The sequence below is a fragment of the Medicago sativa genome, chromosome 2 (genome assembly GCF_051527215.1).
Source record: "Medicago sativa cultivar Bolivia chromosome 2, Bolivia_mono, whole genome shotgun sequence".
NCBI lineage: Eukaryota > Viridiplantae > Streptophyta > Magnoliopsida > Fabales > Fabaceae > Medicago > Medicago sativa.
Genome location: NC_140750.1, coordinates 76,267,814 through 76,284,598, shown reverse-complemented (window position 1 = coordinate 76,284,598; position 16,785 = coordinate 76,267,814). Strand labels below are relative to the sequence as shown.

The 16,785-nt window shown below is 32.6% G+C and overlaps 1 protein-coding gene and 1 long non-coding RNA gene across 4 annotated transcripts; both read right to left on the bottom strand.

Annotated features, from left to right (window-relative positions):
* Positions 1-1,188: 1,188 nt before the first annotated feature.
* Positions 1,189-5,171, bottom strand: LOC146950845 (5'-AMP-activated protein kinase beta-2 subunit protein). The gene is made up of 4 exons (XM_085746804.1): positions 5,058-5,171; positions 4,886-4,969; positions 1,762-1,853; positions 1,189-1,686 (listed from the first exon to the last, which is right to left on the bottom strand). Exons 3-4 carry the CDS (start codon positions 1,822-1,824, stop codon positions 1,360-1,362), a joined length of 390 nt encoding a protein of 129 aa, XP_085602930.1. The 5' UTR covers positions 1,825-1,853; positions 4,886-4,969; positions 5,058-5,171; the 3' UTR covers positions 1,189-1,359.
* Positions 5,172-5,725: 554 nt separating this feature from the next.
* On the bottom strand, positions 5,726-10,749 carry LOC146950844 (uncharacterized). 3 transcript variants are annotated; one of them, XR_015027715.1, is made up of 5 exons: positions 10,184-10,749; positions 9,821-10,085; positions 8,660-9,460; positions 6,814-7,150; positions 5,726-6,268 (listed from the first exon to the last, which is right to left on the bottom strand). It is a non-coding gene; the product is annotated as an uncharacterized LOC146950844 (long non-coding RNA). The 3 variants fall into 3 exon arrangements; XR_015027716.1 differs by lacking the exon at positions 10,184-10,749 and having other exon boundaries at positions 8,660-8,708; positions 9,082-9,460; positions 9,821-10,172; XR_015027714.1 differs by lacking the exon at positions 10,184-10,749 and having other exon boundaries at positions 9,821-10,172.
* Between the last annotated feature and the right edge of the window lie 6,036 nt (positions 10,750-16,785).

The window sequence follows — 16,785 nt, the reverse complement described above, 5'->3', positions numbered from 1 at the left end:
ACTCAATGAAAAACCATATTCTGAACTAGTCTCCTGGTATTTTCACAGCATATTGAGGCTCTGTTTGGTAAAAATAGCGGATAACTGATAAGCTAGCTGATAGCTTTTAGCTGATAAGCTAGCTGATAGTTTTTAGCTGATAAGCTAATTGAAGTGTTTGGTAAAAATAGCGGTTCAACTAGCTGATAAATGTAAAATGACATAAAGGGTAATCTTAATTCATAATAAAAATTATATCAATTAATATTTAAGTATTTGTAATTTTGTAAACTAATTTTTCTTTAAAAAATACTTTAAATTTATTAATTTAATATATCCTATGTATTATAAATTAAATTAAATTTTATTCACTAAAATTTTATCTTATATTTATTATCATTCAAGTGTTTCCACTTTATAAAGAAAATAACATTTACCTCAAAAACAAAAAAAAAGGTAACACTAAATAGAGTAATACTAATAAAGTAACACTAATAGAGAATAAAGAAAATAACACTTACCTCAAAAAAAATAAAAAAAATAAAAGTAACACTAATAGAGTAATAGTATTTTGTTTCGTAAAAAAAAAAACGAAGGTATATATTTTTTCAAAACAAAAAAAAAAGGTCAGCTGATATATATACAAAAATTGGAATAAAGGGATAATAGTCTTTATTACGTAGCTTATTATAAAAATTGTAATGGATAAAAATGGAATTTAAATGAAATAATAAGGGTAAAATTGGAAGAAAAAGTGAGAAGCTATAAGCTATAAGCTCAAACGCTACTTAGAATAGCTTCTGAAAAATAGCTTATAAACTCGTGAAATAAGCTATAAGCTCATGGTCAAAAAATGTTACCAAACAGAGTTTTTTTTGTCAAATGAGCTTATAAGCTAGAAGCTAAGAGCTAAAAACTCTTTTTTTGGGTTTACCAAACAGACCCTCATCATTTTCCCTGATTAGTATTGTTAAAAAACAAAATCACCTTCTGTGGTAAGTAAATCACAAAGGGTTTAATTTTTCATAATTTCTCAATTCATCCCCTCATGTTGCTAGAAGCGCGCTTCTAGTAGTGTATTTTTGACAAATTTGAGCAATATAGAGGACGGATTGAGAAATTATCTTAATTTTTTTGTGTTGGTGTAGATGGTTTGAAGTTTTTATTATAAATCCCAAACCATGAAATAGAAATATGCAAGGAAAAAAATTACTGAAGCCTTTGAAGTCCAATCAATATAACTTCCTGCTAATTTAAACATCAAGTCTACACATTAAATCATTACAAATCAACAGCAATGAAAAGTTCATAATATGCACATCAAATGATTTTGGTCCACTTCTTTAAACTGGTCTGTAGAGAAGGTTTATAGTCAGCACATCAAATGTTTGTGGCTCCCCTTCTTTGAACTGGTTTGTAGAGCACTGCGGTAACAAATTTGGTACGAAAGCGATGAGTGTATCCCAAAGCTACCACAGATCTTTGTGGCTTTCTATTCTCAATATAAAGATGATTTAGAATCGCGTTCTGAGGCAATGGAAGAGAACTAAAACTATCGACGTTAGCAGGATAGCCGACCAAGGTGTTTTGCAATTGTGGAGGAATCTCCGGTGGATCACGTGCCTCGTCTTCATTCAAAGGGTATGCATTATTGTAACCGGAGTCGGATGTTTTCAAAATTTCAAATCCCATGACAGTTGCTTCACCCTGCATGCAGATTGTAAATTTAGACTTACTAATGACAAGTAATAGATGTTATTATTTGTTACATGAATTACTTACAGGGTTTGCAGCATATGGATTATTCATCTTGCTATTCAAGTCAACCACTAGTTGTGAATTCATCAATGAGTCCAATTAAGATTCCAAGAAACCTGAAGAAAGATACTTCAATTTAGCATAATCAACAAATAATACGCAAAAATCTATTATACAACGGATACAGTCCAATTGGTTAATCTAAAGAGAGAACAAATTTCTAATACTATCAACTTATGTACACCTAATCTGATTAAAAACTACACAACAAAGCAAAGAAATGGGAACACAGATTTATTCATAAAAAGGAAAAATCTGATAACAACTTAAAAGTAAGGGATGATATCTTCGTAATAAACAAAGTTACAAGGTTATAAATGTTCAAAGGATATTTACAGGCAGCACTCGAATCTTTTAAAATACAAAATACAACAGATTCATAATCATAATTCTTCATACAAAATTACATTTGCCATCATTTTCAGAGCCTAATACATGCAAAGTGGAACTCAAAGTAGCTATATAATATAACGCAGGCAGGCACTCACAATTACACAATTACATCTACGACTCAACAGTGGATAACATATCCTTCAGTGCACAAAACAAATCACAAGTTAGCATTTCAGTGAATATGATCCACAACAAATTTCAATATTTTAAACAAGTTGTATTGAATGCTAATACAGTAATAACATGGTATATTGATCAAACTCCCAAGCTTCGACATACATCTTTGTTATTAGTATTACAAATCTGAGCAGTTGGAGATATAAATAACTTGCAAGTTTTGCATCAGATTACCAAACTAATAGAAAGAGAATAAATACCTAACATTAAAACAGGAGAAATCTCAAGAATCTTGATAAGATTCATAATAATAACAAAATACAGATTTCGACGAAATGGTGGTATGTGATGTGAAACAACTTATACTAAAAATATTAATATCATGTCTTCTATGACCGGTAGCCACAATATCATAAAGAAAATAGACACGGATGGTTCAACAAACAAGCAATATCATGAATTTAAAGTCTTTATAGTAAAATCAGATTATAATTTCACATCAATTTTTGCGAGATTACACTGTGCACTACCTTCAAACACACTAAAACTGACTATAGCCGTCCAACAACATAGACCCATCAAAAGATTCAATTTTCTCACAACAGGAAACCTACAATAAGAATATGGTTGAAGATATTGCTTTACAGACCCCCTAGCATTGTTGCAAAAGCCCCTCAAAACACCCATCGGAAGATAACTTCCGATCATTTCTACGAGCAAAAAAACAAGCCTATCGGAAGATACGTTCCAATAGGTTGAGCAACTCGGAGGGCCTATTCAGCAATTAAAATACAACATTGGCCCAGTGGTACCTTAATCTCCCCTGGTCTCAAAATTCAATTTTTAACTGGCCGTTATGAGTGAAACTCGAGCCAAACTGCTAAATGATACTAACATAAAAATCCAGCTAAAAAACTACTCCATCAGGTCCTAAATAGCGCCTCTGGTCCTTTTTGTAAGAGACATGTAGGCCAACAAAAGTTGATGTATTTGGCTCATAATATGGACCAAATACATCAACTTTTATTGAATCGTATGTCTCGTATGTCTCTTATAAAAAGGACAAGGAGGAGTATAAGAGAAAGTTGGGTTGGGTCAACAAAAGTTGATGTATCTGGTTCAAAATTTGGACCAGATACATCAACTTTCTCTTATATTTTAGACCAGAGGTAGTATATGCAAATCCTTCTAGGCCAACTTAACCTAGATAATTGCTTCAATTGCATTCACAAACACAAATCCAAGGCATATAGATTACACATCAAAGTAATGGTGGCAGTCACTCACTATTAGAACTCAACAGAGGATAACATATCCTTCAATGTACAAAACAAATCACAAGTTAGCATTTCACCAAATGTGATCCACAACAAAGTTATAATATGGTAATAACACAGTATAATGATTATACTGCCAAACTTCTACATACGGATAGAAAGAGAATAAAGATCTCAAATTAAAACAGGAGAAACTCAAGAATCTTGATAAAATTCATGATAATGACAAAATATAGGATTACAGATTCGGAAGAATAATGGCATGTGATATGACACAACCTATATTATGAATCTTATACTATGTTCTGTATGATCCGATAACCAAGATATCATGAAGAAAAACATGAACCATGAAGCAAAATAGACACGGATGGATCAACAAACAACCAATGTCAAGAATCTCAAGCCGTTGAGCAACATAGATCCATCAAATGACTCAATTTTCTCACAACAGCAAACATACACCAAGAATAAGATTGAAATACAAATTGGTCCAGTGGTACCTAAATCCGCCCCTGCCCTGGCATTGTAGTCAGGATCGAGTGCTGGTTACGGCACCTCGATCGTGCTTCGACTTTACTCAGGTTAATTTTTCCTCTCTTTTCATCTGTTTGCCCTGTTTTTACGGCACCTCTGTTTTTCCTCTATTTTCTCTGTTTTTCTCTCAACTCTATCAGCAACCTACCGATCCTACTTATGAATCGTGTTACGACCCTCATGTTTACGATCTTTTACCAACATACCGATACTACTTAAAAACTCGAACCTGACTACATTGCCCCCTGGTTTCAACATTCAATTTTTCTCACCGGTCGTTATTATTGAAACTCAAGTCAAACTGATAAATGATGCTACCATAAAAATCCAGCTAAAAAACTACATTGAGTCAACAAAAGTTGATGTATCTGGTTCAAATTTGGACGGGATATTGTTGATTCAACTGCCTTTTATATTTAAGACCGGAGATAGTATATGCAAATCTTCCTAAGACAAGTTAACCTAGATAATTGCTTCAATTGCATTCACGAAGACAAATCAAAGGCACACAGATCAAACATACACAATCCCTCATCAAATGAAATACAATGACAACACCCATATAACAAGAACCTCAAAAACAAACTACAGATACCAATTGAAATTACTCCTAAGCAGAAACAAAACTAAAAGCAATAAATCCCAAAACCCTTTTACACTGAATTTGGGGTCATATAGGTATAAACAGAATGCAATAACATAAAACACAATTTTTAACCGATTAATAACAAATTCAACACAAAAAATGAAGAAGAAAAACATACCTTGAGTTATCTTGCTTAAGAATTCGATAGTGACCAAACCAAAGCACAGGAGGGAGAAAGTGATCGACGATGAAAAGTGTTGAGCTGCAAATGGAAAGAAAAAGTGATTATTAAGAGGAAATAAGCGTTGATTTTGAAGCAAAAAACAAAAACAGTTCCGAAGAAAACGAACCCTAACTAAGAGTGTATCGTTTTGTGTGAAGAAGAAGAAGAAGAAGACAAGCAGAGCACGCAACGCAACGCAAAGATGGGGGGGGGGGTGTTCTTTTGTTGGCTTTTAAAGGTTGTCAAATGTGTGGCTACTAGTGTGCTGCCCGTGCGTCGCACGGGTGGAAAGCAGTCGGCAATGGCCTACACGACCACATACTATATGACACAAGATCACAAATTCATATTACATGAAATTACAGCCGACGACATACCACTGTACCACATACCGCACGACATCCACACGACACAGACACAACCTAAACCAATGAAATTTACAAAATTTCTACTATAAATTCTTGCATCAATTCTCATATTGTCAATAGTATCTCTTGCATCAATTATTATGGGATAAAATTCGTACTATTTTAACATTATTTAAGTACATAGTGGAAAAAGTCATAAGGAAGGACCAAGTTACATAGCAATTATATTTTTTGGAACACCTCATGGTAGACCACATTCAATGTCGAAGTCATTAGTTCACCATTAGCAAAAAAAAATCTCAAGAGTGTGTTCAACTCGTCGATATATCCGACTCTGTCCCAAACAACTCCTTGAGCAAAGGACACACATGTTTTGTATCAACAAAAAAAAAAGGACACATGTTTATTGTAAATCTAGAGCAACATATGATAAAATGCACAATTATATTTTGGGTGTAAAGTAACTTTGTCACTTAAGTGTAAGTTACACTATGAAGAGTTCAAATCACTTGAGCAACTGATACCCATATTGATTGTAACTCTACATTAAAATATGGCAAAAGCGAATGACTTACGAAACAACACAAACACAACCAAACCCATTACATATGCACAACTTACACAAAGCCAACCCCGTAAACATAACCAAGTACATGTGCACATCAGCGATTCAAGGGAAAAATGTTACATCAAATTCAAAGTACATAGACAGTGAAACATAAAAGATGACAAACACAGCCACAATCATAAATTTATCAAGTCAAATGCAGCAGCTGACATGAACTAAAAGAGGTTGAACCACCCAAAAGATTTCATTCCCTTTAAGTTTTAACAACCTTGAGTGGCATGCTAGCTTCCAAAGCAACAACTTCATAAGCAACCTCGGAAGTTTTTCTTAACAACACCAAAGCCTTCTTCAAATTCGGAGCTTCAACAACAGCAAAAGGGGAGCACAAACCAATATCTATAGCTGTATCAATTGATCATATTTCCATTAAAAAACAAATACAATAATCAACCATTTCAACTGAAGAGTAGAAACATAATATGATCACAAGCACTCGAGCCATTTAAAATAAGACACCAAAGTATATACTTTTCTGTCTAGACCAAAGTATATACTTTTATGGGAGTTGGAAAACAATTATTATACTGTGATAATCTCTCTCATATTATTTCAGATAAGGGTGCGTGTGGACTCTAATAACTGAATAAAACATTATGGACTCTAATAACTGATTCAACAGCAACCGAAAAAAACAACAATGTTATTATGTCTTGAAACTTATTTCTGCAAATTTCACCACTCTGATTTAATTTAATTCAAATCCAGCAGCGAAAAAATAACACACAGACAATATATAACCATATATAGTCTCAATTAGTTAAAAACATAAATGCAAGGTATAATGGAAGGGACTCGAAAATAATATGGAGACGTTGCTTGAATTTAGTTAAAAACATAGAAGCAAGGTATAATGGAAGTGACTCAAAAAAATAATGAAGGAAACATACCATGAGATTAAAATGCTCCAGTGAGATGAAAAAGGTTGAGGCCAAGTTCTAAGAGCTCCAAAGTCACAAAAGTGGGTGGTTGGAGTAAGATAAAAGAACAAACTTGTGTTGGAAGTTGTCAAGTTGAGATAAAAAAACCAATTTTAGAGACTCTTTTGTGACGGAAACAAAATTAACCCAACCTTTTGAAACACAAATGCTCAATGGAAGAAGAAAATACATAAGAAACTGTGTGAGCAGGAAAGCAGAGTTGCAGCAACAAAAAGTATATTCTGGATGTATTGCTGGTATCAACACCATATCCATCAACCCTTAGAGCTATTCCATTTGTGGTAACCTATATTAAAGAAAAATACAATTTATTTTAACTATTGGCACTAATGCCCAAAAAGAATATTGTAGCTTTCAAATATAACAATGAGAAATTCTATCATAGAATTAATGTTGATCCTATGCTGAAGTAGGAAAGCATCAATAAATGTTTATAGAATTAAAAAAAATTCTTGTATGTAAATTGTTACATAGTATAGTTTCAATCTATATTCAGCAAAGTGATTTCTTTAAATATAGATAAACTTAAAATGAAAGGGGTTCCTAACAACCCAATGTATCAAAAAGGATAATAAAAACTAAATTAAACTTTGAAACCATGGCCAAATCCAATTAACAACAAAGTAAACATACGCAAACTATCAGTAATACACATTCATAATTAAGCAGTGTAATTAAGAATCTCTACTGTAGTTAAAAGCTTTTAACTCTCCATGTTGAACTCAATATATTTAGTAAATAGACCAAAAAATAAAGCTAGTTAGAAAAAAGACAATAGGGAGGCAATTAGAAGATCAAAACAGAAAGCTTGAAGATATTATGATCTTTAGCTGCAGAGAGCTTGAAGATGAAGTTAAATAAAATTTGAATGCTCCAGATTGATTGGGAACAACACACCTCTACCACCATCTGGCATCAATTTATAACACTCCATGACAGGGAAAAATGGTACAAACCACATTGAACAAAACTCATGGTCTCATATAATTTGCAAAAGGACAAATTTTTAGTTCTGAAGTATTACATCGTAAGGGGAGTCTGACTACCAAAGAAAGAAATTTTATGTACAAAATCCTGAAAAAGTATATAAAGTAACACAGATTTTTGACAGGTTCAAATAAAAAACATAAAAATTTGTACACATTGACACATTGCAAAAAATCTTCAAAGCAAACCTTGGGAAGAACTTTCTTTTTTCTTTCAAAACCCTATGTTAAATCTATACATGCATGACATGGTTTCTTAGAAAAATCAAGGGTAAAACAACAACAAAATAGATTCAAATATGATTCATCAAATTCTGAATTGCCAATTTCGCTACATCTGTTTATCTAAAGAGAACTTGGACCAATTTCAAATACCAATCTTGTCTTTATGGACCATCTTGACATTTTACAACCATCTTATAATCAAAATAAAGCTTAATTTTACTCCACTTCATCAGACACGACACTTCAACATGACATCACTAATACCATTATATATCCAAATCCCTCCCTCACACACTTAAGTGAATCTTTACCACTCAACAACACCAAATATTAACAAATTTTGCTAGTCCCTACATTTATATTATTAAAAGAGCATGCAAATCAAATATAATCCCCAATATAAGATAGTATGCCTTCTGATATGAATTTGATGCAATCAAAAAGCAGAAGCATTAAAAAAAACACAGCAGCAACATCAAAAACTAAGAAGACAAACCACAACTACATAACACACATCATCAGTTGAAAAATCGACATCTTACATCCAACTATAAAATAATAAGACTGTCAAATTCGTAGGTTACCTTCAAATTTGTTGATTTGCAAATAGGAAACCAAATACAACATCTGCAACTGCAAGCAGAAGAAGATCTAATCAGGTTATAACAAAAGAAGAGGAAAAAAACAAAAATAGGAACAATAAATCATTAAAAACAAATTGTAATTAAGTGGAGAGGTTTGCGTTTTAAGAAGAGGAGGGAGAAAAAAGAAGGCATTGTTGGAGAAGAGAGGGGAAAAAGGAAAAGAAGAACAGAAACACTTAAATTAAAACAGACCAGAAAGTCTATAGACACAATTTTAAAAACAAAAATGCAGGTAAGTAACCAATAAAAAACTGCTCTCTATATAGACTACACTTATGAGATAATCCAGAATTCAACACCTAATGGCTAGATGAGATGAATAAAAACAATAAAATATGCATATAACTGCAGCAGTCATGTACATTTATCTCACACCAGCTCCCAGTTCCCACTGCATACTACATATCTCACAAATGCTTTTGAAGACTTTATTTCCAAAATTGTGAGAAGCTTCTTATACCTAAAGAAGAAGAAAAAAGAAATGCAGTTGAACTTAAGCATGTTCTTCTATTAAGATCAACATTTGTAAATGCAAGATTTCAAGTTTCATTTATGTCATTTACATATTTGATTGTTAAACAAAATTGTCATTGGCTAAAAACAATAAAACATAAGAGGATGACAGAACTTAGTCCTAAGAAGCTCCTCGATATCTTCTCTAGCACTTTTCAATTGATCAGGATCAGACTCAAACGCAACCGTTCCAAATCGTCCACTTGAAACACGAACTTCTCCTCTTCGCTGAAAAATCGCAAACGCAATTAACACAAACGAACAAAAAAAAATGGCATTGAAATGGAACTCACATCCACACTTTCAACATGATCAATTACGACATTACTCAAATATGTGGATGAAAATAAAAAATAAAGGCAGAGAAGAAAACATCAAACATATGGTGATGCTAATTTTGATCAGAATTCACTATGACATTTTATCAAACATATGGAGTGCAGTGTAGTGTGCATATATGGAGAAATAGCAGAGTTCAAAGTCACACACAACAAAGAACAAAAAATAAAGAAATTAATGAAACAAATGAAAGAACCCAAAAAATAAAGATGGAAGAAACGAAACACTGGAGCAGAACAATTTACCAACCTTTTCATCTATAAGCACCATCTCTATTGAGTTTGGTTGTTCAGGGTTCAAAAAGGATGGAACCTCCCACATCCTCAGAGAAGTATGACATCTTGTACATTTGCAACTCCCAGAGCGCAGCTATGCAATGACAATGAAACCTCCCACTTATCAATAGTGCACTCACAATGGAGAAGTATGACATCTTGTACACCTCCCCTTCCACCAGCTTCTTCTGGAAAACGTATAACAGCTGTTTTCTAACAGTGGCATGGATCTAGGCACCCTAACACAACACCCACACAAAAAATGACAATCAGGGAAAATAGGTAAGATTCAGCACACCATTACACAACTGAAACATCAAAATATCACATTAAATACCTTTTGATCAATCAATCAGGCTTGACAAACGCAGGAACCTCCCACATCCGAAGCACACAAACTTTGATCCTCCAATTCTCACGACCAGGAACAATGTCAGCCAAACAATCAATTGATTTCTCCATCAGTGATTCAAACCCCAAACTCAATCGAAGAACACAACAAACAAACGAAGCAATCTTATGTGGATTCAGATCAGAAAATTGATACATGATTCAATCGAACCACAAACACATCCTTATATAGTCTTCAGAACCAAGGGGTAAAATAGAGATATCAATGTAATGGGGTAGCCTAGCTTCGACATTCTCTGTGATGCATCCACAAGCAGAATTTCTTGTCGGAACATCGGCCAATAGCCTCAAAGAATTATAGATCTCTCGACATAATACAACCACCACATTCTCCATGTCACAGGAAAACGCCAAATTAGAAGAACCACTTGACCAAAAACATGGAGACAAACCAGACAAAGGATGCAGAAAAATTTGAGGGAAGACGCTATCAACAAAAATGGAATTCAACAGTAAAGAGAGAGACTATTCTCTTTTGTAAGATTTATTGATTACCTTTTTCCAACAAAGACAGATGTCATGTTACTACGCAAATACTCCTCTCTGTTTCGAAATGAGTGTCACTTTAACTAAAAAAAAATTTGTTTCAAAATGTATGTCACTTTACACTTTAAATACTACTTTAATTTTTTTCTTCCAACTTTACCTTCAATAAATACTTAAACTTTTCTCTCATACAATTTTCAATGCAACTTTAAATTTGTCATTTTCTTATAAAGTAAGGGCAGTTTAGTAAAAATGTTGCCTAATGATTATTTAATTCTATTCCTTAATATGTGTACAATTGGCTAAAGCGACACTCATTTTGAAACAGATGGAGTATAAAAACATATATTTTCTTGACCAAAAATATATAAAAACATTTTAACCAAATAATCGAGTTCAAATGATTAACGAGTACCATCAAATACAAACTGTTTAGAAGAACGTGAGTTTGATCTTTAGATGAAACAATTTTTTGTGTTAAAATTCAGATTACTAAAGCATCTTCCTCAGAAAATCGAAGCGTTGACAAAAAAAAAACATTGGGTTATGCTTAAACTTCTAAGGATTCATATTTTATGTAAAAAAAAATATTGTTTTAAGGATTCAAAAGAGGAAATGATTTATAAATTTTATGTAAAAATAGTTATTTTTAAGTTTCAACGTGTCGAATACATAATTTTCAAAATAATTTTTTTTTCTTTTAACTTCTAAACACGAAAGACATTTGTTAATATTTCCATTTGTTTAATTATATTTAAACTCTTAAGTTTTTGAACAATTTTTTTATAGACTTGTTAAGAACATTACTTAAAGTTCTTCCGCAAAAAATTTACTCAAAATTGGATTTCTACATCCAGATTTTTGTTACTTTTATCTTGAACTTTTGTCATTAAAAAAAATCATATTTAATTCATCTCATGTGAAAAAAATTCTAAATTCTAGTAAATGAACCTTTAATAATGTTCTAAAAGTGTCTCCAAAAATCCGTACAAAAATTTAAGAGTTTAAGAGTAATTAAACAAATTTACTCTTAGCAAGGACTAAAATTACATGTAATTTTTTTTATAGGGAATAAAAAAGCTTATTATAATTAAGTAGGCAAAATTACACAATAATCAGAGACCCTAGATGAATATCGTGATGGAGATGGTTAGCAAAGTTATTTCGAAGGATTTCTAAAGTGGACAAAACCATTCACACCATCACAAACAGTGACTCAGTAACCAATATCTCAGCCTCACCTATTCCTAAAAAACATACCAAGATCAATTCATTTCCCTAATCTACCCACTTAACTTTTCAAAATTAAAGTTCATTTCCCTAATCTAGTTCAAGTATTCTACTTCCACACCAGGATCTTTTCTGACAAAAATCCGCTCGTGTGCAATCTTAAAGGAGTTGAAATCAAGCTAACCCCAAAAATATTGGCAAAAATATTATATCTTCTAACTTAAAGGCACACATTGTATGGATTAAGTTCGTATTACCTTGAAGATTCAGAAGAAGCAACCTCTTCAACAAATGTTCAACTTGGAGGGAAAAAACCTATAAGATCCTTCATCCTCAAATATCGCAAAGGAGTACAAATGGTTGCATAATATGTGTTATCACGACATATTTTCAAGGAAGAAAAGCAAAGAAAAAATTAATGATAATGACCTCATGGTCATGGTCATGTATCATTTGGCTAATAACATCAAGCTAAAATTGCCTTAGGTCATATATATCATACTTATTATAAAAGCCAGTTAGGTCAAGCAAATGCTTAACCCTAATTGCTTTTGTGTTTTCCCTCCCAAACACATCTCCTAGGTGTGTTATGCAAGCTTTGGTACCATCATTTAATGATGCATTTAATGTTGATTTCAAGTTTTCAAATTTGAATTTCCCTCCCAAGTGTGGACATGTCATCATTAATGTCTCCTTGGTGTGTTATGCAAGCTTTGGTACCATCATTTAATGTTGATTTCAAGTAAATATTTTTTCGTAAAAAAGTTTCGGTAAAATATTTTTTTACTTTAAAAAAAAAATCGGTAAAAAAAAAATTCCCAGTAAAAAATTTTTTTTCATATTTTTTTCAAGTAAAAAAAAATCCCAGTAATTTTTTTCCAATAATTTTTTTTTAAAAATAGTTTTTTTTCGGTAAAAAAAATTATTTGTAGAAATTTTGGGGCTTAGGTCCTTTTAGATTGATTCACATATGAAGGTCATATGCTAATGCTCTCCATTAGTTTCTGTGGTGTTTTTGTTTATTGATGCACTTCCTTTACATTGCTCTTTTTTGCCGTTGTTTAGAAAAGTTTAATTGACGTGTTTTTTTTAAGTAATAAATTTATTTAGATCGATTCACAAACTAAGGTCATAAGATATTGTTGTTAGTTTCTGTGCTTTTATTGTTTATTGATGCACTTTGTTTACAATGCTCTTTTTGCCGCTATTTAGAGAAGTTTAATTGACATTGCATTTTTTTGTTATGCAATATGTGTCGCATGATTATATGTTTTTGGGTACACACCATACAAAAGACATTGGTTATGAGTTGTACCGTTATGTAACTTTGGTGGATCCAAAATGCAATCATGCATAAAACGAAGAGTTGTTACTGTATTGAGATACACAAAGCACGTACTCCATCCGGTCTCAAATATAAGAAAAGATTCATTTTTTAGATTCATTAAATAATCAATGTATCATCTTCACAATGTAGACCAGATACAGTAACTACTCAATGAACCTAAAAAAAGAATATTTTCTTATATTTGAGACCGGAGGGAGTATATATCAGCAAGCATGCACTGGTTTTACATCTATAATTGTGCAGTACTTATGATATGAGCCGCATGTGTATGGGAGGACTCCACACGTGTGTGTGTATGTATACCTAACTGATGGACAACTAATCGGCATTGCAAAAAATGAACCATTGACTTTGTTATCTAAAGCATAGAAGGAAAAAAAAACCAAACTGGGCATGAAATGGGCAACAAGTTTCCCAAGAATCCTCTAAAGATCATCATTGTATTCATATGAGGTAAAAAAGTCGTAATATAAGTTCGCGCACTCCTTTTGCCGATATCACTAATGGAAAGCAATAATAATACTATAAGTTATAATGAACACAAAGAATTCTATTGCGACTATTGTCAAGATCACCTATCCAAATATATTAGATAGCATGACTGATATAGCTTATTTTCAAGACAAGTCCATATTAACTCCAAAGCATTCAATTGTCAAACAAATAAACGACTATATATTGGATTTGATTCCAGGCGAAGCAAAAATGTATCTGAGTTAAGATTCGCCGTTAGCAACAAACCCGAATTGCGATGCAATTGATGTTGTCCACACTCCTGAATTTCTCAACACAATTAATACACCTGGTCTTCCAAATCACAAACTCAGGTTAAAGGTTGGTGTTCCAGTGATGTTGTTAAGGAATACAGATCAAAGATCAGGATTATGCAATGGCACAAGACTAATCATAACTAGAATGGGTAAATTTGTGCCTGAAGGAAAGGTCATATTTCGAAGCAATATATGCAAGAAAATTTTTTATACCAAGATTATCTCTTACTCCTTCTGATGTCATGATACCTTTCAAATTTCAACAGAGACAGTTTCTGATAGTTGTTTCTTTCGCAATGACTATTAACAAAAGTCAAGAACAATCTCTGAAGAAAGTTGAGATATATTTGCCAAGTCATGTGTTTTCACATGGTCAGTTATATGTTGCAATATCAAGAGTTACCTCCAGAGATAGATTGAAGATGCTTACAATGGATGAAAATGTTCAAGATGCCAATGTGACTTCAAATGTAGTATATCCAAAAGTATTTCGTAATGTAAGATAAGTTGTGCTAAAAATCAATGATTTTTGTACGATATTTTGATTTATTGCATTCCAATGGTAGCAACAAATTATATTACTAAAGTCACCATTATGCGACTAATATTTATCGTAATTGGAATTTTATAAAATATTACTTACATATTGATTCAGTTATAACCAATTAATATAGGAAGAGACTAATAATCGTAACTTCAAACGCGCATGTGTAAGCTGGTAGGACCCGTGCGGAGCACGGGTCGATGGTCTAGTTAGGAAGAAATCTAAGTAGGTTTTCGACATTGGATCCATTCTTTGTATTAATTTTGTGAAAATTGTTGTTTATGCCAATTGGATTGCTCACATGCTCCTTAAACATCCCAAAATATTCCATCGGGTCTTAACTCCCGAACCGATGAAGGTCTAACTCCGGATGGTTAAGTTCAGGAGTAATGATCCAAGACACATTAGTAACATACCATATTCAAGTTCTTGTTAAAAAAAAAAAACCATATTCAATTGTAAGACATTTCAAGAGTTACAACATATCCAAGATAGAGTTCCAATCTATACAAAAACCTTATTTATCGCACTTTATGTTTTGTTGCTTGTCTTGGACTGTATGGACATGCCATCAAACCGAAGGTACATCTATGTACATATTCCAAAAACTCTTAGTGTGTGTTTGGTATGGCTTTTGGAAGCTAGAAACCACTTCCCAATGCACAATTCACGCTACCCAATGCACAAAAAACGTGAAAAAGCATAAGCTCCAAATTGGAGCTTTACCCAAAACGTGGTTTTTTTCATTTTCACCGGTATGGCAAACACACACTTAACATCTTGATTTTAATGTCTTGTTGCTTGTGGTATTGTGTTTTTTGGACAATTTCTCGAAGACATTTACTTTTTACAGATAACTTTTTTGTATATTGATGGTACCAGTAATGATAATGATTGGTGATTTTATTATCTTGGTCTAGTAGTGATTGGAGACATTATAGATATTCTTGAAATTCTGTCTTACATTGTGTTTTCATACTTTGTAATTTCACCATACACACATGTTGGGCGGATTATTCTTGAAGTGTTATAATGTGGATTCAATCACTATTGCATACAAGCCTTTTTCTCTCTCTTTAGATTCTTGTTTATTAACTGAGTGTATGGTGTCGATTTATGATAGAAGATTATAAGGAAAAAATAGGTTGTTGTGGATATGCTTAAGATGGTTGGACTTTAATAATTTTGAGTAATGATATTTTGACATCCATTTGATGACAACTTTGTTTTTCTCACTTCTTATTGGTCAAAAACAATGGAGAGAGAAAAATGAAGAGAGAGGATAACAACATCATGTGAGTATGAGAGAGAAAGCTGTCCAAAAGTTGTCAAAAAATGGTTGTCAAAATATCATTTCTCCTCTTCATTTATTCTTGTCATAGTGTATGTTAACAATTAATTACACATATGCTCATTATAATTATTTATGATAGTTTTCCATAAATGAGTCCATTTCAAGAGTATAATTTTCTCTTGTAAACTTTTTCTTCCAAAACTTATGTGTTTCCTAAGGGTTCTAGTATGGATCAGGAGTTAGGCCCTGATCTTGGATCGGGTTGCAACTCCCGAACTGTCTCATAACTTGAATTGTTATATTATTGATGCGGATCATATCGTAACTCTCTAATTTAAACGATTATGAGTTAGGCCATGCTAGATTCAAGAGTTAGGACCTGAGAAATATACTAGATGGCGCTCTCATGCTTTGCACGGGTCAATGATGAACACAATACATGAGTACAATAAATTAAAAGAACGTTAAATTTGAAATATTATCATTTTTCTAACTAAAGTCAAAGTCTACCATGTAGCCTATATATATAGGGTGACGATAAAGGTGCATAGAACAGTGCACCTATCTATGTCTACATGTAGCCTTCATGTATAGGGTGGCAACGAAATTATTGTTTTCTTATCTAGACTAACAAAATCTTTTTATGGTTGCTTAAGAATGCATCAAAGATTCGGATAATAATAAGATTTGCATAATGATTTTCATATAAGAAACTTTGATAATGACATTGTTTGATTGCTGGATATCATCAATGCCATGGCCTTGCATTTTGGCGTCCATGTAGGTGCATTTTAGTAAAAAAACCATGAACAAACCTAAGATTTTTTTTAGGATTTGGGTGCAACATTTCCTTGCA